Raw genomic sequence first — 27,108 nt, forward strand, 5'->3', positions numbered from 1 at the left:
GCAATAATAATAATAATAATGTTGGTATTTGTTAAGCGCTTACTATGTGCAAAGCACTGTTCTAAGCGCTGGGGGGAATACAAGGAGATGAGGTTGTCCCATGTGGGGCTCACAGTCTTAATCCCCATTTTACAGATGAGGGAACTGAGGCCCAGAGAAGTGAAGTGACTTTCCCAAGGTCACACAGCAGACATGTGGGGGAGACAACATTCGAACCCATGACCTCTGACTCCCAATCCCGTGCTCTTTCCACTGAGCCACGCTGCTTCTCTTGAGCAATGAAATGAGGGAGCACAAAGCAATGAAATGGCTTGCCCAAGGTCACATAGTAGAAAAGCGATGGAGCCGGGATTAGAACCGAGTTCCTCTGACTCCCAAGCCTGGGCTCTTTCCATGATGTCACATGACTTCTCCTAATAATAATAATAATAACAATAATAATAATAATGGCATTTGTTAAGCGCTTACTATGTGCAAAGCACTTTTCTAAGCACTGGGGGGATACAAGGTGATCAGGTTGTCCCACGTGGGGCTCACAGTCTTAATCCCCATTTTACAGATGAGGTCACTGAGGCTCAGAGAAGTTAAATGACTTGCCCAAGGTCACACAGCAGACATGTGGTGGAGCCGGGATTTGAACCCATGACCTCTGACTCCAAAGCCCGGGTTCTTTCCACTGAGCCACGCTGCTTCCACTTGCAGATTGCTGGCATATAAAATGTTTACTCTGTCTGAAAAGAGAAGCAGCGTGACTTAGTGGGAAGAGCACGGGGTTGGGAGTCAGAGGTCATGGGTTCTAATTCCGGCTCCTCCACTTATCAGCTGTGTGACTTTGGGCAAGTCACCTTACTTCTCTTTGCCTCAGTTACCTCATCTGTAAAATGGGGATTAAGACTGTGGGCTCGACGTGGGACAACTGATAACCTTGTATCTATCCCAGTGCTTTGAATAATAATAATAATTATGGTATTTGTTAAGTGCTTACTATGTGCCAAGCACTGTTCTAAGCGCTGGGGAACAAACAAGGTAATCAGGTGGGAAACTTTTAGACTGTGAGCCCACTGCTGGGTAGGGACTGTCTCTATATGTTGCCAACTTGTACTTCCCAAGTGCTTAGTACAGTGCTCTGCACACAGTAAGCGCTCAATAAATACGATTGATGATGATGATGGAACAGACCCTGTCCCACATGGGGCTCACTGTCTTAATCCCCATTTTACAGATGAGGTCATTGAGTCCCAGAGAAGTGAAGTGACTTGCCCAAGGCCACACAGCAGACATGTGGCAGAGTCTCTGACTTCAGGCCCAGGCTCTTTCCACTAGGCCACGCTGCTTTTCACTTTGAACAATTTGAACAGCACTTTGAACAGTGCTTGGCACCTACTAAGCGCTTAACAAATACCATCATTATTAAGTAACATCAGACAATTCTGACTCCAATGATACTGCAATGTCTTCGGCAAATAATACTCTCCTGGTTTAACCAAAATCATTTAAATCAATTCTAGTACATGGACTACTAAGAGATAAAATGTATTCAATGTGACTTACTGATGAACGCATAACCAATTCCAAAATTTGATAAGGTCAAGCTAGTTCTCTTCTGAACTCGCACACAGTCCATGAATTATATCTTAAGTGTCGATTTCCAAGGACATTCACGGATTCAGGTATTGGAAATTGCAATGGCTCGGAGCTAGATACACGTCGCTTTCAGAACAGAACCAGTTCTGAGGATGCGCTACCTCTGCTATGAATGAAGTACTGTGAACTCCAGAACTTAATTGATTAATCAATCAGACAGTGGAATTTATGGAGAGCTTATTTTGCACAGAGCAGATCGAGTTAGCCCAGTGCTAAGCAGATCGAGATCGAGCAGTTGTCGAGTTGTACTTTCCAAGTGCTTAGAACAGTGCTCTGCACACAGTAAGCACTCAATCAATATGATTACATGAATGAATGAGAAAACAATGCCAGATGATGATGATGGCATTTATTAAGAGCTTACTATGTGCACTGCACTGTTCTAAGTGCTGGGGGATTACAAGGCGATCAGGTTGTCCCACGTGGGGCTCACAGTCCCAATCCCCATTCTACAGATGAGGTAACTGAGGCTGCTGTAGACATTAAACACAAAAATGTAAGGGACAAATTTGTTGCATGCCTACGTTAACTCTGAACCCCAAGTGGGACCTGATTACCTTGCATCTTCCCCAGCACTTAAAACAGTGCTTTTTTTTTGCCTTTTATATGGTATTTGTTAAGTGCTTACCATACACCAGGCACTGTACTAAGTGCTGGGGTGGATACAAGTTTAATCAGGTTGGACACAGTACTTGTCCCCCATGGGGCTCACAGTCTTAATCCCCATTTTACAGATGAGGGAACTGAGGCCCAGAGAAGTGCAGAGACTTGCCCAAGGTCACACAGCAGATGAGTGGTGGAGCTGGGATTAGAACCGAGGTCCAGCGCTTGGCGTTCATTCATTCATTCATATTTATTGAGCACATACGGTGTGCAGAGCACTGGACTAAGCACTTAAGCGCTTGGCATATAGTAAGCCCTTAACGAAAAACACTACCATTGTCATTATTGTTATCACTCGTCTCACTCGCGATGAGCGCATCTTCTAAGCGCCATTTCAACTCGCCTTAAAAACTCCTGCATCTTGGAGAAAGCCCCTTCACCATCTCCACACACCCCTGGACCTTCACGTCTGAGAAACAGTGCCCTGGGAAGCTAAAATTGCTTGGGTCGACATTCTTTTTGTTCCATTAAGAGGCAGCTGTGGGATTTCTCAAGAGCCCAGATTTTGCTGATCCTGTAGCCAACCCCCATCTATGTTAACATGGTTCTCTAATTTTAATGATTTCCCAGAGGAAATTGTGGTTACGGCACGGAAGGTAAAAGGCTTTTGGTTAGGGAGTGGAGCGATTTACTGAAATCAAACCGGAGTCAGTTTCTGGGGAACCAGTACCGGGGCTGTTGTGAAGACTGAGCAGAGAGCGTTCAGAACAGTGTTTGGGAAGCAGTGTTGCCTAGTGGATGGAGCCCATGCCTGGAGGTAGTAAGGACCTGGGTTCTAATTTTAGCTCCACCACTTGTCTGCTGTGTGACCTCTGGGAAGTCACTTCCCTGTGCCTCAGTTAGCTCATCTGTAAAATGGGGATGAAGATGATGATATTTGGTAAGAGCTTACTATGTGTCAAGCACCGTTCTAAGCACTGGGGTGGAGACAAACAAATCGGGTTGGACACAGTCCCTGTCCCATGTGGGGCTCACAGTCTTCATCCCATCCCATCCTCCCATCCTCTTGTCTCTCCCCACTTCAATCCATACTTCACGCCGCTGCCCGGACTGTCTTTGTCCAGAAACGCTCTGGGCATGTTACTCCCCTCCTCAAAAATCTCCAGTGGCTACCAATCAACCTACGCATCAGGCAGAAACTCCTCACCCTGGGCTTCAAGGCTGTCCATCACCTCGCCCCCTCCTACCTCACCTCCCTTCTCTCCTTCTCCAGCCCAGCCCACACCCTCCGCTCCTCTGATACCGCTAACCTCCTCAGCGGGCCTCGTTCTTGCCTGTCCCACCGTCGACCCCCAGCCCACGTCCTCCCCCTGGCCTGGAATGCCCTCCCTCTGCCCATCCGCCAAGCTAGCTCTATTCCTCCCTTCAAGGCCCTACTGAGAGCTCACCTCCTCCAGGAGGTCTTCCCAGACTGAGCTCCCTCCTTCCTCTCCCCCTCCTACCCCTCTCCATCCCCCCAGCCTTACCTCCTTCCCTTCCCCACAGCACCTGTATATATGTTTGTACGTATTTATTATTCTATTTATTTTACTTGTACAAATCTATTCTATTTATTTTATTTTGCCAATATGTTTTGTTTTGTTCTCTGTCTCCCCCTTCTAGACTGTGAGCCCACGGTTGGGTAGGGACCGTCTCTATATGTTGCCAACTTGTACTTCCCAAGCGCTTAGTACAGTGCTCTGCACACAGTAAGTGCTAAATAAATACGACTGATTGATTGATTGATCCCCATTTTACAGATGCACTAACTGAGGCACAGGGAACTGAAGTGACTTGCCCAAGGTCACAAAGCAGACATATGGCGGGGCCCAGGCCTGGGCTCAATTACTAGGCCACTCTGCTGTGAGCCCCATGTGGGACATGGACTGTGTCCACCCTGATTAAGTTCAGTCAATGTTTCCTCACTCCTCAAGAATCTCCAGTGGTGGCCCATCCACCTCCGCATCAAACACAAACTTCCCACCTTTTAGACTGTGAGCCCACTGTTGGGTAGGGACTGTCTCTATATGTTGCCAATTTGTACTTCCCAAGCGCTTAGTACAGTGCTCTGCACATAGTAAGTGCTCAATAAATACAATTGATGACGGTTTTGAAACAATCCACGCCCTAGCCCCCTCCTACCTCACCTCACTATGCTCCTACTCTAACCCAGCCCGCACACTTTGTTCCTCTCCATCTCGTCTATCACGCTGCCGACTTCTAAGCCTACATTCATTCATTCATTCAATCGTATTTAATGAGCACTTACTGTGTGCAGAGCGCACTGTACTAAGCACTTGGGAAGTACATCCTGCCTCTGGCCTCTAAAGCCCTCCCTCTTCGTATCTGACATATATCCAACTCTCCCCCAATTCAAAGCCTTATTGAAGGCCCACCTCCTCCAAGAGGCCTTCCCTGACTAAGCCCACCTTACCTCTTCTCCCGCTCCCTTCTGCATCCTCCGACTTGCTCCCTTTATTCATCCCCCATCCCAGCCCCACAGCACTTATGTCCATAACTGTCATTCATTTATGTATTTCTATTCATGTCTGTCTCCCCCTCTAGACTGTAAGCTAGTTGTCGGCAGGAGGTACATATGTTCATATTTATGCTGCCAACTTGTACTTCCCAAGCACTTAGTACAGTACTCTGCACACAGTAAGCACTTAATAAATATGATTGAATGAATGAATTTGTAACTATAATTCTATTTATTTTTATTAATGATGTATATATATATATATATACATAATATAATCAATAATCTTGTCTTCAAAGCGGTCCATCACCTCGCCCCCTCCACCTCACCTCCCTTCTCTCCTTCACCTTCCCAGCCCACACCCTCCGCTCCTCTGATACCGCTAACCTCCTCACTGGGTCTCATTCTCACCTGTCCCGCCGTCGACCCCCGGCCCACGTCCGTCCCCTGGCCTGGAATGCCCTCCCTCTGCACATCCGTCAAACTAGCTCTCTTCCCCTCTTCAAAGCCCTATTGAGAGCTCACCTCCTCCAGGAGGCCTTCCCAGACTGAGCCCCCCCTTTTTGTCTCCCCTCCTCATCACCCCCTCCCTCCCTCTACCTTATCCCCTTCCCCTCCCCACAGCACTTGTGTATATTTGTACATATTTATTACTCTATTTTATTAATGATGTGTATGTAGCTATAATTCTATTTATTCCGATGGTATTGACACCTGCCTACTTGTTTTGTGTGTATATAGCTATAATTCTATTTATTCTGATGGTATTGACACCCGTCTACTTGTTTTGTTTTGTTGTCTGCCAGCCCTTCTAGGCTGTGAGCCCGTTGTTGGGTAGGGACCGTCTCCATACGTTGCCGATTTGTACTTCCCAAGCACTTGGTACAGTGTTCTGCACACAATAAGCGCTCAATAAATACGACTGAATGAAATGAATGAATGAATAATTCTATTTATTTATAATGATACTACTGATGCCTGTTTACTTGTTTTGATGACTGTCTCCCTGCTTCGAGACTGTGGGCCCATCATTGGGTAGGGATTGTTCTCTTTGTTGCTGAATTGTACTTTCCAAGCGCCCTGCGCACAGTAAATGCTCAATAAATACGATTGAACAATTGAATGAATGAGGTCAGTGGTGATAGATGAGATCGAGGTACAGTGACAGAGAGAGTGAGAGCGAGACAGAAAATGAAGCTACCCTGGTAATATTTCCACTCGCAAAACTCAGTGCAGGGAGTTCTGGAAAAGGAAAAGAAAGGTGACGTTGCACACTAAAAGGAAGGGTCTCCTGGAGAGAGTAAACAGAGTTCCGATTCCCAAATCCTTCTTGGCCCATTTCTCTACTACCATGACTCTAACGATAATAATAATAATAATAATGATAATGATAATGATGGCATTTGTTAAGCACTTACTATGTGCCAAGCACTGTTCCAAGCGCTGGGGTAGATGCAACACAATCAGGTTGTCCCCTGTGGGGCTCACAGTCTCAATCCCCATTTTACAGAAGAGGTAACTGAGGCCCAGAGAAGTGAAGTGACTTGCCTAAGGTCACACAGCAGAAAAGTAGCGGAGCTGGGATTAGAACCCATGACCTCTGACCTCCAAGCCCGTGCTCTTTCCACTAAGCCAAGCTGCTTCCTCCAACAATCCTCTGCATTCATTAGTTACACCTACTACAATCCTTAGCATTCACTGGGAATAAGTTTACCAACTGTGCGATATTCATTCAATCTTAATAATAATAATAATAATAATAATAATAATAATAATAATAATAATAATAATGGCATTTGTTAAGCACTTACTATGTGCCAAGCACTGTTCTAAGCGTTGGGGGAGATACAAGGTAATCAGATTGTCCCAAGTGGGGCTCACAGTCTTAATCACCATTTTACAGAGGAGGGAACTGAGGCCCAGAGAATTGAAGTGACTTGCCCAAGGTCACACAGCAGACAAGTGGTGGAGTTGGCATGAGAACCCACAACCTCTGACTCACAATCCTGGACTGTTGCCACTAAGCCACACTGCTTCTCAATTGCATTTATTGAGTGCTTACTGTGTGGAGAGCACTGTACTAAGCGCTTGGAAAATACAATAAAGCAATAAAGAGAGACGATCCCTGCCCACAACAGGATTGTACTCTCCCAAGTGTTCAGCACAGTGCTCTGCACACAGCAAGCACTCAATCAATAACACTGACTGATTGATGATGATGATGGCATTTATTAAGTGCTTACTATGTGCAAAGCACTGTTCTAAGCACTGGGGAGGTTACAAGGTGATCAGGTTGTCCCACAGGGGGCTCACAGTCTTCATCCCCATTTTCCAGATGAGGTCACTGAGGCCCAGAGAAGTTAAGTGGCTTGCCCAAAGTCACACAGCTGACAAGTGGTGCTGCCAGGATTTGAACACATGACCTCTGACTCCAAAGCCCATGCTCTTTCCACTGAGCCATGCTGCTTCTCCAGCGTGGACTCTTAAATTAAGCTGCTACTACTACTATTACTTCTACCAATATTACTTTTAATTTTTTATGGTATCTAGCGCTCTGCACACAGTAAACGCTCAATAAATATGATTAATAATGATGGCATTTGTTAAGCGCTTACTATGTGCAAAGCACTGTTCTGACTGAATGTTAGGCGTTTACTATGTGGCAGGCACTGTACTAACAGCGGAAGTAGATACAAGCTAATCCGGCTGGATTAGTAGTCCCTGTGTCACATGGGGCTCACAGTCTTAATCCCCATTTTACAAACGAGGAAACTGAGGCCCAGAAGTGAAGTGACTTGCCCAAGTTCACACAGCAGGCAAGTGGCCGAGCCAAGTTTAGAACCCAGATCCTTCTGACTTTCAGGCCTGGGCTCTATCCATTAATAATAATAACAATAATGATAATGATAATGATAATAATAATAATAATAATGGCATTTATAAAGCGCTTACTATGTGCAAAGCACTGTTCTATGTGCTGGGGAGGTTACAAGGTAATCAGGTTGTCCCACGGGGGGCTCACAGTCTTCACCCCCATTTTACAGATGAGGGAACTGAGGCCCAGAGAAGTGAAGTGACTTGCCCAAAGTCACACAGCTGACAAGTGGCAACTGTGAGCCCACTACTGGGTAGGGACTGTCTCTATATGTTGCCAAATTGTACTTCCCAAGCGCTTAGTACAGTGCTCTGCACACAGTAAGCGCTCAATAAATACGATTGATGATGATGAAGTGGCAGAGCCGGGATTTGAACCCATGACCTCTGACTCCAAAGCCTGGGCTCTTTTCACTGAGATAAGCTACTTCTCTGTAAGAAGCAGAACTACTCCCGAGAAGCTACTACTTCTTCCGAAAAGCAACGTGGCTTAGTGGAAAGAGCATGGGTCTGGGTGGTCAGAGGGCCTGGGTTCTAATCCCAGCTCCGCCGCTTGCCTTCTGCGTAACCTTGGGTAAGTGACTTAAATTCTCCGTGCCTCAGTTTCTGCAACAGTAGCATCTAGACTGTGAGCCCGTTGTTGGGTAGGGACCATATCTATATGTTGCCGAATTGTACTTCCCAAGCGCTTAGTATAGTGCTCTGCACACAATAAGCACTCAATAAATACAATTGAATGGATGAATGAATAAAATGGGGATTAAATAGGATTTTCTCTCTCTAAAGCTTAATTGTATTTTCCATGAGCTTAGTACAGTGCTCTGCACTAAGCGCTCAATAAATTATTATTATTATTATTTGATTATTACTTGTTCTCCCTCCCTTGAGCCCCACGTGGGAGAGGGACTGTGTGCCATCGGATTAACTTGTATCTACGCTAGAGCTTGAATTGTGCTTGACACTGTAAGTGCTTAACGAATACAATAATTATAATACCATGACTATACTACTCCTTTACTGTTTCTGTTAGGCCCGTTACTACTATGTTTTTATGGCATTTATTAAGTGCTTACTATGTGCAAAGCACTGTTCTAAGGTAATAATATTGATGGTATTTGTTAAGCGCTTACTAGATGCAAAGCACTGTTCCACATGCTGGGGAGGTTACAAGGTGATCAGGTTGTCCCACGGAGGGCTCAGTCTTAATCCCCATTTTACAGATGAGGTAACTGAGGCCCAGAGAAGTTGACTTGACCAAAGTCACACAGCTGACAATTGGCGGAGCCGGGATTTGAACCCATGACCTCTGACTCTAAAGCCTGTGCTCTTTCCACTGAGCCCTACTCCTGTTACTACTACTGTTACCACAGTTACTACTTATAATGATAATAATAACGATGGTATTTATTAAGCATTTACTATGTACCAGGCACTGTTCTAAGCGCTACGGTAGATACAAAGACATCAGGTGTTCCCCACAGAGCTCACAGTCTTAATTCCCCTTTTACAACTGAGGTAACTGAGGCACAGAGAAGTTAAATGACTTGCCCAAAGTCACACAGCAGAAGAGTGGCGGAGCTGGGATTAGATCCCACAACCTCCAACTCCTGAACCCGGGCTCTTTTTGCTAAGCCATGCTGCTTTTAATAATAATAATAATGATGGTATTTGTTAAGCGCTTACTATGTGCCATGCACTGTTTTAAGCACTGGGGTAGATACAAGATTATCAGGTTGTCCAACATGGGGCTCACAGTCTTAATCCCCATTTTACAGATGAGATAACTGAGGCACAGAGAAGTTAAATGACTTGCCCAAAGTCACACAGCTGACAAGTGGCAGAGCCGGGATTAGAACCCATGACCTCTGACTCCCAAGCCTGGGCTCTTTCCACTGAGCAACACTGCTTCTCTACTACCGGTTCTTGCTCTGGTATCTGTAAGTTTTTAAATAACCCCTTCCTTCTCCCCTCCCCAGCCCCGAATCTGTGGGCCCTGCTTAGGTCAGTGCTCTGCACACAGTAAGCGCTCAGTAAGTACGACTGAATGAATGAATACCATTGATGATGACCGACTGACTGCTTAGCACGTAGTAAGTGCTCAGTAATATGATTGATGGATTGATGCTATTACTGTTATTTCTGCTAGCAGTTACTACTGTTATTACTATTACTACTAGTGCTATTATCGTTTCTGCTAGTAGTTAATACTGTTATTACTAGGACTGTTACCGTTCCTGCTAGTAGCTACTACTGTCATTACTAGTACTGTTACCATTTCTGCTAGTAGTTAGTACTGCTACTACTAATGCTGTTATCATTTCTGCCTGTAGTTACTATTATTACTACTAGTGCTGATATCATTTCTGCTAGTAGTTAGTACTGCTACTACTAGTACTGTTACCATTTCTGCTAATAGCTCTACTGTCACTACTAGTACTGTTACCATTTTTGCAAGTAGTTACTACTGTTACTACTATTAGTAGTAGTACTGTTACCATTTCTGCTAGTAGTTACTATTACTATTAGTATTGTTACAGTTTCTGCTAGTTAATACTGTCACTACTAGTACTGTTACTGTTTCTGCTGGTAGTTACTACTATTACTACTAGTACTGTTACTGTTTCTGCTGGTAGTTACTACTATTACTACTAGTACTGTTACCATTTCTGCTAGTTACTACTGTTACTACTGGTACTGTTATCATTTCTGCTAGTAGTTACTACTATTACTACTAGCACTGTTACCATTTCTCCTACTAGTTACTACTCACTACTAGCACTGCTACCATTTCTGCTACCATTTCAAGTTTATCCTTTCCTGCCTTAACTCAGCCCTCTCTTCTGCCAGACAAAACTATTTCTCCTCCCTTATTGACACCCATGCCCATCACCCCCGCCAGCTCTTCCGTACATTCAACTCCCTTCTCAGGCCCCCGGTTCCTCCCCCTCCTCCTTCCCTCACCCCCAACGATCTGGCCTCCTACTTCATTAACAAAATTCAATCCATCAGGTCCGACCTCCCCAAAGTCTCTTCCCCCCTTTCTCCAACCCCCCGGCTCTCAACACTCTCTGCTACTCTCCCATCCTTCCCAGCGGTATCCTCAGAGGAACTCTCCTCCCTCCTCTCAAGTGCTACTCCGGCCACCTGTGCTTCTGACCCCATTCCCTCTCATCTTATGAAATCTCTCGCTCCATCCCTTCTCCCCTCCTTAACTTCCATCTTCAACCGCTCACTCTCCACTGGTTCCTTCCCCTCTGCCTTCAAACATGCCCATGTCTCTCCCATCCTAAAAAAACCCTCTCTTGACCCCACCTCACCTTCTAGTTATCGTCCCATATCCCTCCTACCATTCCTTTCCAAACTCCTTGAATGAGTTGTCTACACGCGCTGCCTAGAATTCCTCAACGACAACTCTCTCCTCGACCCCCTCCAGTCTGGCTTCCGTCCCCTTCATTCCACGGAAACTGCCCTCTCAAAGGTCACCAATGACCTCCTGCTTGCCAAATCCAACGGCTCATACTCTGTCCTAATCCTCCTCGACCTCTCAGCTGCCTTTGACACTGTGGACCACCCCCTTCTCCTCAACACGCTATCTGACCTTGGCTTCACAGACTCCGTCCTCTCCTGGTTCTCCTCTTATCTCTCCGGCCGTTCTTTCTCAGTCTCTTTTGCAGGCTCCTCCTCCCCCTCCCATCCTCTTACTGTGGGGGTTCCCCAAGGTTCAGTGCTTGGTCCCCTTCTGTTCTCAATCTACACTCACTCCCTTGGTGACCTCATTCACTCACACGGCTTCAACTATCATCTCTACGCTGATGACACCCAGATCTACATCTCTGCCCCTGCTCTCTCCCCCTCCCTCCGGGCTTGCATCTCCTCCTGCCTTCAGGACATCTCCATCTGGATATCTGCCCGCCACCTAAAGCTCAACATGTCGAAGACTGAGCTCCTTGTCTTCCCTCCCAAACCTTGTCCTCTCCCTAACTTTCCCATCTCTGTTGACGGCACTACCATCCTTCCCGTCTCACAAGCCCGCAAACTTGGTGTCATCCTCGACTCCGCTCTCTCATTCACCCCTCACATCCAAGCCGTCACCAAAACCTGCTGGTCTCAGCTCCGCAACATTGCCAAGATCCGCCCTTTCCTCTCCATCCCAACCGCTACCCTGCTCATTCAAGCTCTCATCCTATCCCGTCTGGACTACTGCACCAGCCTTCTCTCTGATCTCCCATCCTCGTGTCTCTCTCCACTTCAATCCATACTTCATGCTGCTGCCCGGATTATCTTTGTCCAGAAACGCTCTGGGCATATTACTCCCTTCCTCAAAAACCTCCAATGGCTACCAATCAATCTGCGCATTAGGCAGAAACTCCTCACCCTGGGCTTCAAGGCTGTCCATCACCTCGCCCCCTCCTACCTCACCTCCCTTCTCTCCTTCTACTGCCCAGCCCGCACCCTCCGCTCCTCCACCGCTAATCTCCTCACTGTACCTCGTTCTCGCCTGTCCCGCCATCGACCCCCGGCCCAGGTCATCCCCCGGGCCTGGAATGCCCTCCCTCTGCCCATCCGCCAAGCTAGCTCTCTTCCTCCCTTCAAGGCCCTGCTGAGAGCTCACCTCCTCCAGGAGGCCTTCCCAGACTGAGCCCCTTCCTTCCTCTCCCCCTCGTCCCCCTCTCCATCCCCCCATCTTACCTCCTTCCCTTCCCCACAGCACCTGTATATATGGTTGCACATATTTATTACTCTATTTATTTATTTATTTATTTTACTTGTACACTTCTATCCTATTTATTTTACTTTGTTGGTATGTTTGGTTTTGTTCTCTGTCTCCCCCTTTTAGACTGTGAGCCTACTGTTGGGTAGGGACTGTCTCTATGTGTTGCCAATTTGTACTTCCCAAGCGCTTAGTACAGTGCTCTGCACATAGTAAGCGCTCAATAAATACGATTGATTGATTGATTGATTGCTACTAGTTACTACTGTCACTACTAGCACTGTTACCATTTCTGCTAGTAGTTACTACTGTCAAATACCATCATTATCATTATTATTACTATTATTATTATTATCGTTAGAGTCATGGTAGTAGAGAAATGGGCTGAGAAGGATTTGGGAATCGGAACTCTGTTTACTCTCTCCAGGAGACCCTTCCTTTTAGTGTGCAATGTCACCTTTCTGTTCCTTTTCCACAACTCCCAGCACTGAGTTTTGCGAGTGGGAATATTACCAGGGAAGCTTCCTTTTCTGTCTCACTCTCGCTCTCACTCTCTTTCTCACTGTACCTCGATCTCATCTATCACCACTGACCTCATTCATTCAATTGTTCAATCGTATTTATTGAGCGTTTACCGTGTGCAGGGCGCTTGGAAAGTACAATTCAGCAACAAAGTAGAATAAAATAGAAGAGTAAATATGTACAAGTAAAGTAAATAGAGTAATAAATCTGTACATATATATACAAGCTCTGTTGGGGGGGGAGGAGGTAGGGCCGGGGGGCGATGGGGAGGAGGAGAGGAAAAAGGGGCTCAGTCTGAGAAAAAGGGGGCTTGATAATGGGATGTGTTAAGTGCTTACTATGTGCTAGGCACTGTACACTGTACTGAACTAAGCACTTGAAAAGCACTGTTTCTGCTACTAGTTACTACTGTAACTACTAGTACTATTATCATTTCTGCTAGTAGTTACTACTGTCACTACTATTACTACTAGCATTGTTACCATTTCTACCGGTAGTTAGTAGTGTTACTACTCTTACCACTAGCCCAGTTACCGTTTCCGCTATTAGCGTTCCCTCTGTGGCTCCGTCTATTTCTGTTACTACTACCGGTGCTCGCTCTGGCACCTGTGCACTTCTGAACAACCGTCCCCTCCTTCTCCCCTCTCCCGCCCCGGGTCCTTGGGCCCTCGCTAACTCACCTATGGCCTGGGCCAAGGCTATGACCACCTCCTGGCAGGTGGTGACCTCGGTGACCCCGCAGACGATTCGCTGGATGCCGTCAACCCAGACTTTGAGCTCCATGGTGGCCAGGCAGACCATCCGAGAGGCGGCCAGTTGGTCATCAGGGGGTCAACTCACGCCATCGCCGGACTCCGAATTCTCCGCCCTCAGCTGCAGAGGGGAACACAAGCAACATGGCCAGGAGAAGCCCCATTGGCTTAGTGGATAGTGGCTATGAATTATTAATATTATTATCAATAATTGTGAGCCCACTGCTGGGTAGGGACTGTCTCTATATGTTGCCAGCTTGTACTTCCCAAGCGCTTAGTCCAGTGCTCTGCACACAGTAAGCGCTCAATAAATACGATTGATTGATTGATGGCTGTCTCCCCCTCTAGACTTTAAGCTCACTGAGGACAGGGAATGGATCTGTTATATTGTTCTGACGATTCTGACACCTGTCTACATGTTTTGTTTTGTTGTCTGTCTCCCCCTTCTAGACTGTGAGCCCGCTGCTGGGTAGGGACCGTCTCTAGATGTTGCCAACTTGTACTTCCCAAGCGCTTAGTCCAGTGCTCTGCACACAGTAAGCGCTCAATAAATACGATTGATTAATTGATTGATTGATGGCTGTCTTCCCCTCTAGACTTTAAGCTCACTGAGGGCAGGGAATGGATCTGTTATATTGTTCTGACGATTTTGACACCTGTCTACATGTTTTGTTTTGTTGTCTGTCTCCCTCTTCTAGATTGTGAGCCCGTTGCTGGGTAGGGACCGTCTCTATATGTTGCCGACTTGTACTTCCCAAGCGCTTAGTACAGTGCTCTGCACACAGTAAGAGCTCAATAATATGATTGAATGAATGAATACTGTTCTCTTGAACAGTATTGTTTTGACGATTTTGACACCTGTCTACATGTTTTGTTTTGTTGTCTGTCTCCCCCTTCTAGACTGTGAGCCCATTGCTGGGTAGGGACTGTCTCTATATGTTGCTGACTTGTACTTCTCAAGCGCTTAGTACAGTGCTCTGCACACAGTAAGCGCTCAATAAATATGATTGAATGAATGAATACTGTTTTATTGAACAGTATTGTTTTGACGATTTTGACACCTGTCTACATGTTTTGTTTTGTTGTCTGTCTCCCCCTTCTAGACAGTGAGCCCATTGCTGGGTAGGGACTGTCTCTATATGTTGCTGACTTGTACTTCTCAAGCGCTTAGTACAGTGCTCTGCACACAGTAAGCGCTCAATAAATATGATTGAATGAATGAATACTAACAGTATTGTTTTGACGATTTTGACACCTGTCTACATGTTTTGTTTTGTTGTCTGTCTCCTCCTTCTAGACTGTGAGCCCGTTGCTGGGTAGGGACCGTCTCTATATGTTGCCGACTTGTACTTCCCAAGTGCTTAGTACAGTGCTCTGCACACAGTAAGCGCTCAATAAATATGATTGAATGAATACTGTTCTATTGAACTCTCCCAAGGAGTCAAGCTCCGCATACAGTAAGCACTCAATAAATACCATTGATTAATTATGTCCCTATCCAATTTTTTAAAATTTATATTAACGTCCATCTCTCCCTCTAGACTGTAGGCTTGTTGTGGGCAGGGAATGTGCTGGTAAACTCTGTTATGTTGTCCTCTCCCAAGCACTTAGTACAGTGCTCTGCCCACAGTAAGCACTCAATAAATACGATTGACTGACTGACCGAGCATAGGCTTGGGAGTCAGAAGGACCTGGGTTCTAATCCCGGCTCTGCCACATGTCCGCCGTGTGACCGTGGGCAAACCACTTCATTTTTCTGGGCCTCACTTACCTCATTCATAAACTGGGGATTAAGAGTGTGGGACGTGATCAGTTGTCCAACCTGATCAACTTGTATCTCCCTCAGTGCTTAGAACAGTGCTCGGCACAAAGCAAGCGCTTAACAAATACCATCATTACTATTAGTATTTGTATTAGCATTAGTATTAGTATTAGTACTGCTCCCTTCTAGATTGTGAGCTCGTTGTGGGCAGGGGATGTGTCTACGAACTCTGTTCTATTGCACTCTTGCGAGCCCTTAGTCCAGTGCTCTGCACATAGTAAGTACTCAGTAAATACCATGGATTGATCAACTGATTCCCAGGGCACCTTTATGGACTTCCTCCCTTGGATGGCATTGCGGTCACAAAGAAGAAGAATATCAGTTTTCCCATCAGTGAAAGGGGGAAGAGACCCCCTGCTCTAAGCAGAGCTTAACGAATACCATAATCATCATCATCATCAATCGTATTTATTGAGCGCTCACTGTGTGCAGAGCACTGTACTAAGCGCTTGGGAAGTACAAGTTGGCAACATATAGAGACAGTCCCTACCCAACAGTGGGCTCACAGTCTAAAAGGGGGAGACAGAGAACAAAACCAAACATACTAACAAAATAAAATAAATAGAATAGATATGTACAAGTAAAATAAATAGAGTAATAAATATGTACAAACATATATACATATATACAGGTGCTGTGGGGAAGGGAAGGAGGTAAGATGGGGGGGATGGAGAGGGGGACGAGTATTAGTCCTGCTCCCTTCTAGATTGTGAGCTCGTTGTGGGCAGGGGATGCGTCTACGAACTCTGTACTCTCGCGAGCCCTTAGTCCAGTGCTCTGCACATAGTAAGCACTCAGTAAATACCATGGATTGATCAACTGATTCCCAGGGCACCTTTATGGACTTCCTCCCTTGGACGACATCGTGGTCACAAAGAAGAGGAATATCAGTTTTCCCATCAGTGAAAGGGGGACGAGACCCCCGCTCGAAGCAGTGCTTAATGAATACCACAATTACACTCCACTAGAAAGTAAGGTTTCCTGTGGGGTTGAATATAATAACAATAATTATGGTATTTTTAAGTGCTTACTATGTACCAAGCATGGCTCTAAGTGCTGGGGTAGATACAAGGTCATCAGGTTGCCCCACATGGGGCTCACAGTCTTAATCCCCATTTTATAGAAGTAACTGTGAGGCCCAGAGAAGTGAAGTGGCTTGCCCAAGGTCACAAAGCAGACATGTGGTGGAGCCGGGACAGTGCTTGGCACATAGTAAGTGCCTAACAAATGCCACTATTATTATTTTTATTATTAGAACTCACATCCTCTGACTCCTGAGCTTGTGCTCTTTCCACTAAGCTACGCTGCTTCTCTGTAATGCAATGCAACAGTGCCCAGAATCCACTAAATCCACTTTGAAAGACAAATTAATGCTGCTTCCAAAGTGTCCAAGTTGCTGCCATAGAAGACATCCAAGAAGCTGTGGTATTGTCCTCTCCCAAGCACTTAGTACGCTCTTCTGCACACAGTAAGCGCTGCGTAAGCGCTATAATCACAGAACAGAGATCACTAATTTGGATTAGCTTTAGGATATTACAGCCTGCTAGAAAGGGAGTTTGGTCATCTATCAACTGCTCTATGACCTCGGGCAAGTCACTTCAGAGAAGCAGTGTGGATAGAGCCCGGGCCTGGGAGTTAGAAAGACATGGGTTCTAATCTCGGCTCCACCACTTGTCGGCTGTGCGACTTGGAGCAAGTCTAGACAGTCTTCTAGACTGTGATCCCGTTGTTGTTGCTGAACTGTACTTCCCAAGTGCTTAGTACAGTGCTCTTCAAACAGTAAGTGCTCAATAGATATGATTGAATGAATGAATGAAGTCACTTCGCTTCTCCGGGCTTCAGTTCCCCTCATCTTTAAAATGGGGATTAAGGTTGCTAGTACCATGTGGGACTTGGGCCATGTTCAACCTGATTATCTTGCATCTACCCCGGAGCTTAGTACAGTGTATATATGTTTGTACATATTTATTACTCTATTTATTTATTTTACCTGTACATATCTATTCTATTTATTTTATTTTGTTAGTATGTTTGGTTTTGTTCTCTCTCTCCCCCTTTTAGACTGTGAGCCCACTGTTGGGTAGGGACTGTCTCTATATGTTGCCAACTTGTACTTCCCAAGCGCTTAGTACAGTGCTCTGCACACAGTAAGCGCTCAATAAATACGACTGATTGATTGATTGATTGATTGCCTGGCACATAGTAAACATTTAATAAGTAGCATTAAAAAAAGAAAACGCCAAAAGAGCCTGGGCCTTCTTTTCCTCATTTGTAAAATGAGATAAAATTCCTGTTCTACTTCTCCCTTAGACTATAAGCCCCAGGTATCTCACCTGATCTGACCGGATTATGTCTACCCCCAGCACTTAGTACAACGCACGACACAGAATAAGTGTTGAACCAAAGCCACAGTTATTATTAATAACAGGCCTTCCCCAATTAAGTTCCTTTTTCCTCATCTCCCTCTCCCTTCTGCATCATTCATTTTTTTTATGGTGTTTGTTAAGCACTTTGCGCAGTACCATGCTCAGCACTGTTCTAAGCACTGGGGTAGATGCAGGCTAATCAGGTTGGACCCAGTCCATGCCATACATGGGGCTCAGTCTTCAGCCCCCATTTTACTGATGAAGAAACTGAGGCACAGAGAAGTGAAGTCAGTCAGTCAATTGTATTTATTAAGCGCTTACTGTATGCAGGATACTTTACTAAGTGCTTGGGAGAGGACAATACCGCAGACACACTCCCTACCCACACTGAGCTTATAGTCTAGAGGGGAAGACAGATACTAATATGAATAAATGCACATAGTAAGCGCTCAATAAATACGATTGATGATGATAGATATGATGCACGTAAGTGCTGAGGGGCTGGAGGGGGTGAGTAGAGGGAGCCAGTCAGGGCAACGCAGAAGGAGTGGGAGAAGAGGAAAGGAGGGCTTAGTCAGGGAAGACCTCTTGGAGGAGATGGGCCTTCTATAAGGCTTTGAAGAGTGGGAGAGTAATCGTCTGTCGGATTTGAGGCGGGAGGGCGGTCCAGGCCAGAGGCAGGATGTGGGCGAGAGGTCGGCGGGGAGACAGAGGCACAGTGAGAAGGTCGGCATTAGAGGAGCCAAGTTTGTGGGCTGAGTTGTAGTAGGAGAGTAGCGAGGTGAGGCAGGAGGGGGCAAGGGGATTGAGGGCTTTGAAGCCAATGGTGAGGGGTTTCTGTTTGATGCAGAGGTGGATGGGCAACCACTATAGGTTCTTGAGGAGTGGGGAAACATGGACAGAATTTTTTTGTAGAAAAACGATCCAGGCAGCAGAGTGAAATACAGATCGGAGTGAGGAGATCAGGAGATCAGGAGGCAGGGAGGTCAGCTAGGAGGCCGATACAGTCATCAAGGCGGGAGACGATAAGTAAGTGGATTAATACGATAGCAGTTTGGGTGGAGAGGAAAGGGAGGATTTTAGCAACGTTGTGAAGGTGGAACCGACAGGACTTAGGGACAGATTGACAATGTGGGCTGAATGAGAGAGAGGAGTCAAGGACAATGTCAAGGTTCTGGGCTTGTGCGACAGAAAGGCTGGTGGTACCGTCTACAGTGATGGGAAAGTGAGGGGGAGGACAGGGTTTGGGTGGGAAGGCAAGAAATTCTGTTTTAGCCATGTTACGTTTGTGGTGATGGGAGGACATCCAAGTGGAGATGTCTTGAAGGCAGGAGGAAATTCGAGACTGCAGAGAGGGAGAGAGCTCAGGGCTGAAGATGGAGAAGTAGGTCACACAGCAGACAAGTGGTGGAGCTAGGATTAGAACCCAGATCCTTCTGATGTCCGGGCCCTGGGCTCTATCCACTAGGCCACGCTGCTTCCCTCCATGCCCTTGGATCTGTGACTTTCGGGCATTTGATATTTGCCCCGCTCTCAACCCCACCACACTTGGCGCAGTGGAAAGAGCCCGGGCTTGGGAGTCAGAAGGTCATGGGTTTGAATCCCGACTCCGCCACAGGTCTGCTGTGTGACCTTGGGCAAGTCACTTAACTTCTCTGAGGCTCAGTTACCTCATCAGTAAAATGGGGATTAAGACTGTGAGCCCCCTGTGGGACAACCTGATCACCTTGTATCCCCCCAGTGCTTAGAACAGTGCTTTGCACATAGTAAGTGCTTAACAAATGCCATCATCATCAGCGTGGCTCAGTGGAAAGAGCCTGGGCTTTGGAGTCGGAGGTCATGGGTTCAAATCCCTGCTCTTCCAATTGTCAGCTGTATGACTTTGGGCAAGTCACTTAACTTCTCTGTGCCTCAGTTACCTCATCTGTCAAATGGGGATTAAGACTGTGAGCTTCACGTGGGACAACCTGATCACCTTGTAACCTCCCCAGCGCTTAGAACAGTGCTCTGCACATAGTAAGTGCTTAATAAATGCCACTATATATATATATAATATATATATATAAAATATACATACCTATATATCATTTATTTACATTAATGTCTGTCTCCCCTTCTAGACTGTAAACTCACTGTGGGCAAGGACCTTGTCTACCAACAGTACAGTGCTGTTTTTTGAGTACAGTGCTTAAAAAATACCACTGATTAGGGATGACGGTAGTATTTATTGAGTACCCACAATGTGCAGCGCACTGTCCTATGTGCTTGAGAGACGACCAAAGAGGTAGAAGACAGGATCCCCATGATTCCCGGCTAGCGGAGAGACAGACGCTGAAATAAATTCCAGAGAAGATAAAGTAGTAGAGCAAGCAATGTGCACATATGTACGAAGCAGCAAGGCATAGTGGCTAGAGCACGGACCTGGTTGTAAGAAGGTCATGGGTTCTAATTCTGGCCTCGCCACTCATATGCTTGGTGGCCTTGTGCAAGTCACTTCACTTCTCTGGGCCTCAGTTACCTCATCTTTCAAATGGGGATTGAGACTGTGAGCCCCCCGTGGGACAGGGACTGTGTCCAACCTGATTTACTTGTATGCACCCCAGTGGTTAGTACATTGTCTGGCACATAGTAAGCGCTTAACAAATACCATTATTATTATTATTTTTTCCCCAATTTCCCAACTCAGATTCAACCTGTATCCTTTCTCAGGGACTAAGGTCTCCCACCCAAAAGCCCCCTTCCTTCAGGAGCCTTCTGTTGGTCAGTCAATCGTATTTATTAGCACTTACTGTGTGCAGAGCACTGTACTAAGCGCTTAGGAGGGGACAATGTAACAATATAACAGACGCATTCCCTGCCCATGAGTTTACAGTCCTTCAAAACTGCTCAAACCAGGAGGCCAGAGAGAGTGGGTCTTTGTCAATCAATCAATCAATCGTATTTATTGAGTGCTTACTGTGTGCAGAGCACTGCACTAAGTGCTTGGGAAGTACAAGTTGGCAACATATAGCGACAGTCCCTACCCAACAGCGGGCTCACAGTCTAGAGTGTCATCTCCCACCCTCACTCATTCATTCAATCGTATTTATTGAGCACTTCCAATGCGCAAAACACTGCACTAAGTGCTTAGGAGAGTACAACATAATAAACAGACAAATTCCCTGAAGACAGGTTTAGTTCCCTGGTTTCCCACTGTTATCTTGCACTGGTGACTGTCATTATTTGCGGTTATGTATCTTACTGCCATTGTCTTACTTACCCAGCAACTAGATTGAGAATAAACCCCTTTGGGACAAGAATAATCTCTTTATTTTGTGTTTACCTCAAGTGCTCCAAGGGGTAATTAATACCATTACTTCCTGTGAGAAGCAGAGTGGCTCAGTGGAAAGAGCCCAGGCTTGGAAGTCAGAGGTCGTGGGTTCTAATTCCAGCTCCGCCACTTGTCTGCTGTGTGACTTTGGGCAAGCCACTTAACTTCTCTGTGTCTCAGTTACCTTGTCTGTCAAATGGAGATTAAGACTGTGAGCCCCACATAACACAACCTGATTACCTTCATCATCATCATCAATCGTATTTATTGAGCGCTTACTATGTGCAGAGCGCTGTACTAAGCACTTGGGAAGTACAAATTGGCAACACATAGAGACAGTCCCTACCCAACAGTGGGCTCACAGTCTAAAAGGGGGAGACAGAGAACAAAACCAAGCATACTAACAAAATAAAATAAATAGAATAGATATGTACAAATAAAATAAATAAATAGAGTAAAAAATATGTACAACCATATATACATATATACAGGTGCTGTGGGGAAGGGAAGGAGGTAAGATGGGGGGATGGAGAGGGGGACGAGGGGGAGAGGACGGAAGGGGCTCAGTCTGGGAAGGCCTTCTGGAGGAGGTGAGCTCTCAGCAGGGCCTTGAAGGGAGGTACCCCCCGCTGTACTGTCACTCGCCCTGCTGACCTCACCATGAACTTTCAGTTCCCTTGCTCCCAACTGCCATTCCCATTCCTCACCTTCCCCTTCCCCTCTCCCACCCAGCTGTTTCCCTCCCTCTCACCCACCAAGACCGCTCCCCCTCACCCCCTACCAAGGATTCCTCTGTACCAACGCAGGTCCTCCGCTTCTCCCTCCCGGCCCCCTCCCTCCCCTTCTCCCCGCCCCCACCCCATCCCAGTTCTCCTTTCCCATCGCCACCCCCCTTCCCACTCTCCCCGCCCAGGCCCCGTCAACTCATCCCAATCCAAACCCTCCCCACCCCTCGCACCCTTCCCCCTCCCTCCCCACCCTCGACAGCTGCTGCCAAGTGTGGCCTCTGGAACCCCCGCTCCGTTTTAAGTAAGACCCCTTTCATCCTGGACCTTTTCCTTTCCAGTTCTCTACTCCTCCTTGCCCTAACTGAAACATGGCTGTCGCCGGACGACACAGTCTCTTCTGCTGCTCTTTGCAGTGCAGGCCTCTTCTTCTCCCACTCCCCCAGACTCACCGGAAAAGGAGGAGGTGTCGGTTTCCTTCTCGCCCCCCAATGTCGCTTTCGCACTATCCCTCCTCCCCCTTCCCTTTCCTTCCCTTCCTTTGAAGCCCACATTATTCGCCTCTACCACCCCCTCCAGATTCTTGTAGCCGTCATCTACCGCCCTCCCGGCCCCACTTCCAACTTCTTTAACGACTTTGACCCCTTCCTCACCTTCCTTCTCTCCTTCTCCATGCCCACTCTGATCCTCGGAGACTTCAATATCCACATGGATATCCCTAACGACTCCTCTGCCGCCCGCCTTCTATCTCTCCTTAACGCTGCCAACCTCTTCCTCCACCCCACCTCGCCCACTCACCAACTTGGTCACACCCTCGACCTCATCATCTCCTACCGCTGCACTGTGTCCACCCTCACCAACTCTGTGATCCCTCTCTCTGATCATAATCTTCTCACCTGCCTCCTCACTCACACTCCTTTCCCCTGTAAATCCGTATTACTCCCTCACAGAGATCTCCGCTCTCTGGACCCCACCCATCTTTCGGAGCGCCTCACACCCCACCTCGCCGCCCTCTCCTCTCTACCCAGTCTTGATGATCAGATTACTGCTCTCAACTCTACCCTTTCTGCTCAGCTAGACTCGCTCGCTCCCCTTTCCCTTCGCCGCTCTCGCACCACTAACCCACAGCCCTGGATCACTGCCACTGTCCGCCTCCTTCGCTCTTATGCTCGAGCTGCCAAACGCTGCTGGCGAAAGTCTAAACACCATGCCAACCTCGTTCACTTCAAGTTTATCCTTTCCTGCCTTAACTCAGCCCTCTCTTCTGCCAGACAAAACTATTTCTCCTCCCTTATTGACACCCATGCCCATCACCCCCGCCAGCAATTCCGTACATTCAACTCCCTTCTCAGGCCCCCAGTTCCTCCCCCTCCTCCTTCCCTCACCCCCAACGATCTGGCCTCCTACTTCATTAACAAAATTAAATCCATCAGGTCCGACCTCCCCAAAGTCTCTTCCCCCCTTTCTCCATCCCCCCGGCTCTCAACACTCTCTGCTACTCTCCCATCCTTCCCAGCGGTATCCTCAGAGGAACTCTCCTCCCTCCTCTCAAGTGCTACTCCGGCCACCTGTGCTTCTGACCCCATTCCCTCTCATCTTATGAAATCTCTCGCTCCATCCCTTCTCCCCTCCTTAACTTCCATCTTCAACCGCTCACTCTCCACTGGTTCCTTCCCCTCTGCCTTCAAACATGCCCATGTCTCTCCCATCCTAAAAAAACCCTCTCTCGACCCCACCTCACCTTATAGTTATCGTCCCATATCCCTCCTACCATTCCTTTCCAAACTCCTTGAACGAGTTGTCTACACGCGCTGCCTACAATTCCTCAACAACAACTCTCTCCTCGACCCCCTCCAGTCTGGCTTCCGTCCCCTTCATTCCACGGAAACTGCGCTCTCAAAGGTCACCAATGACCTCCTGCTTGCCAAATCCAACGGCTCATACTCTGTCCTAATCCTCCTCGACCTCTCAGCTGCCTTTGACACTGTGGACCACCCCCTTCTCCTCAACACGCTATCTGACCTTGGCTTCACAGACTCCGTCCTCTCCTGGTTCTCCTCTTATCTCTCCGGTCATTCTTTCTCAGTCTCTCTTGCAGGCTCCTCCTCCCCCTCCCATCCTCTTACTGTGGGGGTTCCCCAAGGTTCAGTGCTTGGTCCCCTTCTGTTCTCAATCTACACTCACTCCCTTGGTGACCTCATTCGCTCCCACGGCTTCAACTATCATCTCTACGCTGATGACACCCAAATCTACATCTCTGCCCCTGCTCTCTCCCCCTCCCTCCAGGCTCGCATCTCCTCCTGCCTTCAGGACATCTCCATCTGGATGTACGCCCGCCACCTAAAGCTCAACATGTCGAAGACTGAGCTCCTTGTCTTCCCTCCCAAACCTTGTCCTCTCCCTGACTTTCCCATCTCTGTTGAAGGCACTACCATCCTTCCCGTCTCACAAGCCCGCAAACTTGGTGTCATCCTCGACTCCGCTCTCTCATTCACCCCTCACATCCAAGCCGTCACCAAAACCTGCCGGTCTCAGCTCCGCAACATTGCCAAGATCCGCCCTTTCCTCTCCATCCAAACTGCTACCCTGCTCATTCAAGCTCTCATCCTATCCCGTCTGGACTACTGCACCAGCCTTCTCTCTGATCTCCCATCCTCGTGTCTCTCTCCACTTCAATCCATACTTCATGCTGCTGCCCGGATTATCTTTGTCCAGAAACGCTCTGGGCATATCACTCCCCTCCTCAAAAATCTCCAGTGGCTACCAATCAATCTGCGCATCAGGCAGAAACTCCTCACCCTGGGCTTCAAGGCTGTCCATCCCCTCGCCCCCTCCTACCTCACCTCCCTTCTCTCCTTCTACTGCCCAGCCCGCAACCTCCGCTCCTCTACGGCTAATCTCCTCACTGTACCTCGTTCTCGCCTCCCCCGCGGTCGACCCCCGGCCCACGTCATCCCCCGGGCCTGGAATGCCCTCCCTCTGCCCCTCCGCCAAGCTAGCTCTCTTCCTCCCTTCAAGGCCCTGCTGAGAGCTCACCTCCTCCAGGAGGCCTTCCCAGACTGAGCCCCTTCCTTCCTCTCCCCCTCGTCCCCCTCTCCATCCCCCCCATCTTACCTCCTTCCCTTCCCCACAGCACCTGTATATATGTATATATGGTTGTACATATTTATTACTCTATTTATTTATTTATTTATTTATTTATTTTACTTGTACATTTCTATCCTATTTATTTTATTTTGTTGGTATGTTTGGTTCTGTTCTCTGTCTCCCCCTTTTAGACTGTGAGCTCACTGTTGGGTAGGGACTGTCTCTATGTGTTGCCAATTTGTACTTCCCAAGCGCTTAGTACAGTGCTCTGCACAGAGTAAGCGCTCAATAAATACGATTGATTGATTGATTGATTGATTGAGGAAGAGAGCTAGCTTGGCGGATGGGAAAAGGGAGGGCATTCCAGGCCCGGGGGATGACGTGGGCCAGGGGTCGATGGCGGGACAGGCGAGAGCGAGGTACGGTGAGGAGATCAGCGGTGGAGGAGCGGAGGGTGCGGACTGGGCTGGAGAAGGAGAGAAGGGAGGTGAGGTAGGAGGGGGCCAGGGGATGGACAGCCTGGAAGCCCAGGGTGAGGAGTTTCTGCCTGATGCGCAGATTGATTGATTAATTCCAGCTCCGCCACTTGTCTGCTTTGTGACTTTGGGCAAGCTACTTAACTTCTCTGTGTCTCAGTTACCTCGTCTGTCAAATGGAGATTAAGACTGTGAGCCCCACATGGCACAACCTGATTACACTGTAACTACCCCAGTGCTTAGAACAATGTTTGGTTCACAGTAAGTACTTACATACCATAATTATTATCCCTCTAGACTGTAAGTCCATTGTGGGCAGTGACTGTCTCTTTATTGCTGTGTTGTACTTTTCAAGCGCTTAGTTCAGTACAGTGTACAGTGCCTAGCACATAGTAAGCACTTAACAAATCCCATTTTCAAGCCCCCTTTTTCTCAGACTGACCCCTTTTTCCTCTCCTCCTCCCCATTGCCCCCCAGCCCTACCTCCACCCCCCCCAACAGAACTTTATATATTTGTACAGATTTATTACTCTATTTACTTTACTTATACATATTTACTATTCTATTTTATTAATGATGTGCATATAGCTAGAATTCTATTTATTCTGATGGTTTCACAGCTGTCTACACATTTTGTTTTGTTGTCTGTCTCCCTCTATTACACTGTGAGCCTGCTGTTGGGTAGGGACCGTCTCTATATGTTGACGACTTGTACTTCCCAAGCGCTTAGTACAATGCTCTGCACACAGTAAGCACTCAATAAATATGACTGAATCAATGAATGAATGAATCATTACCAAATGCCATTAAAAAAATGGGACAGTCAGACAGCATCCCGAGCCTGGAGAGGACAGTTGGGGAGAGTGAGGGACAGAAGGAGAGATGGCAAATGTTAACAGTAAAAATTGTGGTATTTGAGTAGCAGCATGACCTAGTGTGGAAAGAGCCTCGGCCTCAGAGCCAGAGGACCTGGGTTCTAATTCTAGCTCCACCACTTGTCTGCTGCATGCCTCAGGGTACAGTGCTCTGCACACAGTAAGGGCTCAAAAAATACAACTGAATGAAGGACCAAGTTTCACGAGACTGGGGTTCTAATTCCGGCCTTCTGTGTGACCTTGGGCAAGTCGTTTCAATGGGCCTCAGTTTTTTAACTGTAAAATGGGGGTTAAATACCTGTCCCCCTGTCCCTTGGACTGTGAACCCTTTGTGGAACTTTGTCCACTCTATCCTGGAATCTATCTCACAGGACTTGGCATACTATATAGTCTTAACAAATACTACTACCACTACTACTACTAGAGAGAAGCAGCATGGCTCAGTGGAAAGAGCATGGGCTTTGTAGTCAGAGGTCATGGGTTCGAATTCTGCCTCCGCCACATGTCTGCTGTGTGACCTTGGGCAAGTCACTTAACTTCTCTGAGCCTCAGTTACCTCATCTGTAAAATGGGATTAAGACTGTGAGCTCCATGTCGGACAACCTGATCACCTTGTATTCCCCCGCCTCCAACACTTAGAACAGCACTTGGCATATAGTAAGCGCTTAACAAATGCCATTATTACTACTACTAATAATGATAATAGTATTTATTAACCACTTACTATGAGTCAAGCGGTGTTCTAAATGCTGGGGTAGATACAAATTAATCAGGTTGGACACAGTCCCTGTCCCTCAGTCAAGGTAGAAAGGAGACTAGGTAT

General features: G+C 47.1%; 1 protein-coding gene across 1 annotated transcript in view; it reads right to left on the reverse strand.

The window, feature by feature from the left end:
* Nucleotides 1-27,108, reverse strand: part of RASSF8 (Ras association domain family member 8) — a 49,797-nt gene that overhangs the window by 14,972 nt on the left and 7,717 nt on the right. The window contains exon 2 of the mRNA XM_038769576.1: nucleotides 13,553-13,745. Coding sequence (XP_038625504.1) covers nucleotides 13,553-13,673 — 121 coding nt within the window. The 5' untranslated portion in view covers nucleotides 13,674-13,745. The remainder of the gene's footprint in view (nucleotides 1-13,552; nucleotides 13,746-27,108) is intronic.

This window comes from Tachyglossus aculeatus, chromosome 2 (genome assembly GCF_015852505.1).
Source record: "Tachyglossus aculeatus isolate mTacAcu1 chromosome 2, mTacAcu1.pri, whole genome shotgun sequence".
NCBI classification, from domain to species: domain Eukaryota; kingdom Metazoa; phylum Chordata; class Mammalia; order Monotremata; family Tachyglossidae; genus Tachyglossus; species Tachyglossus aculeatus.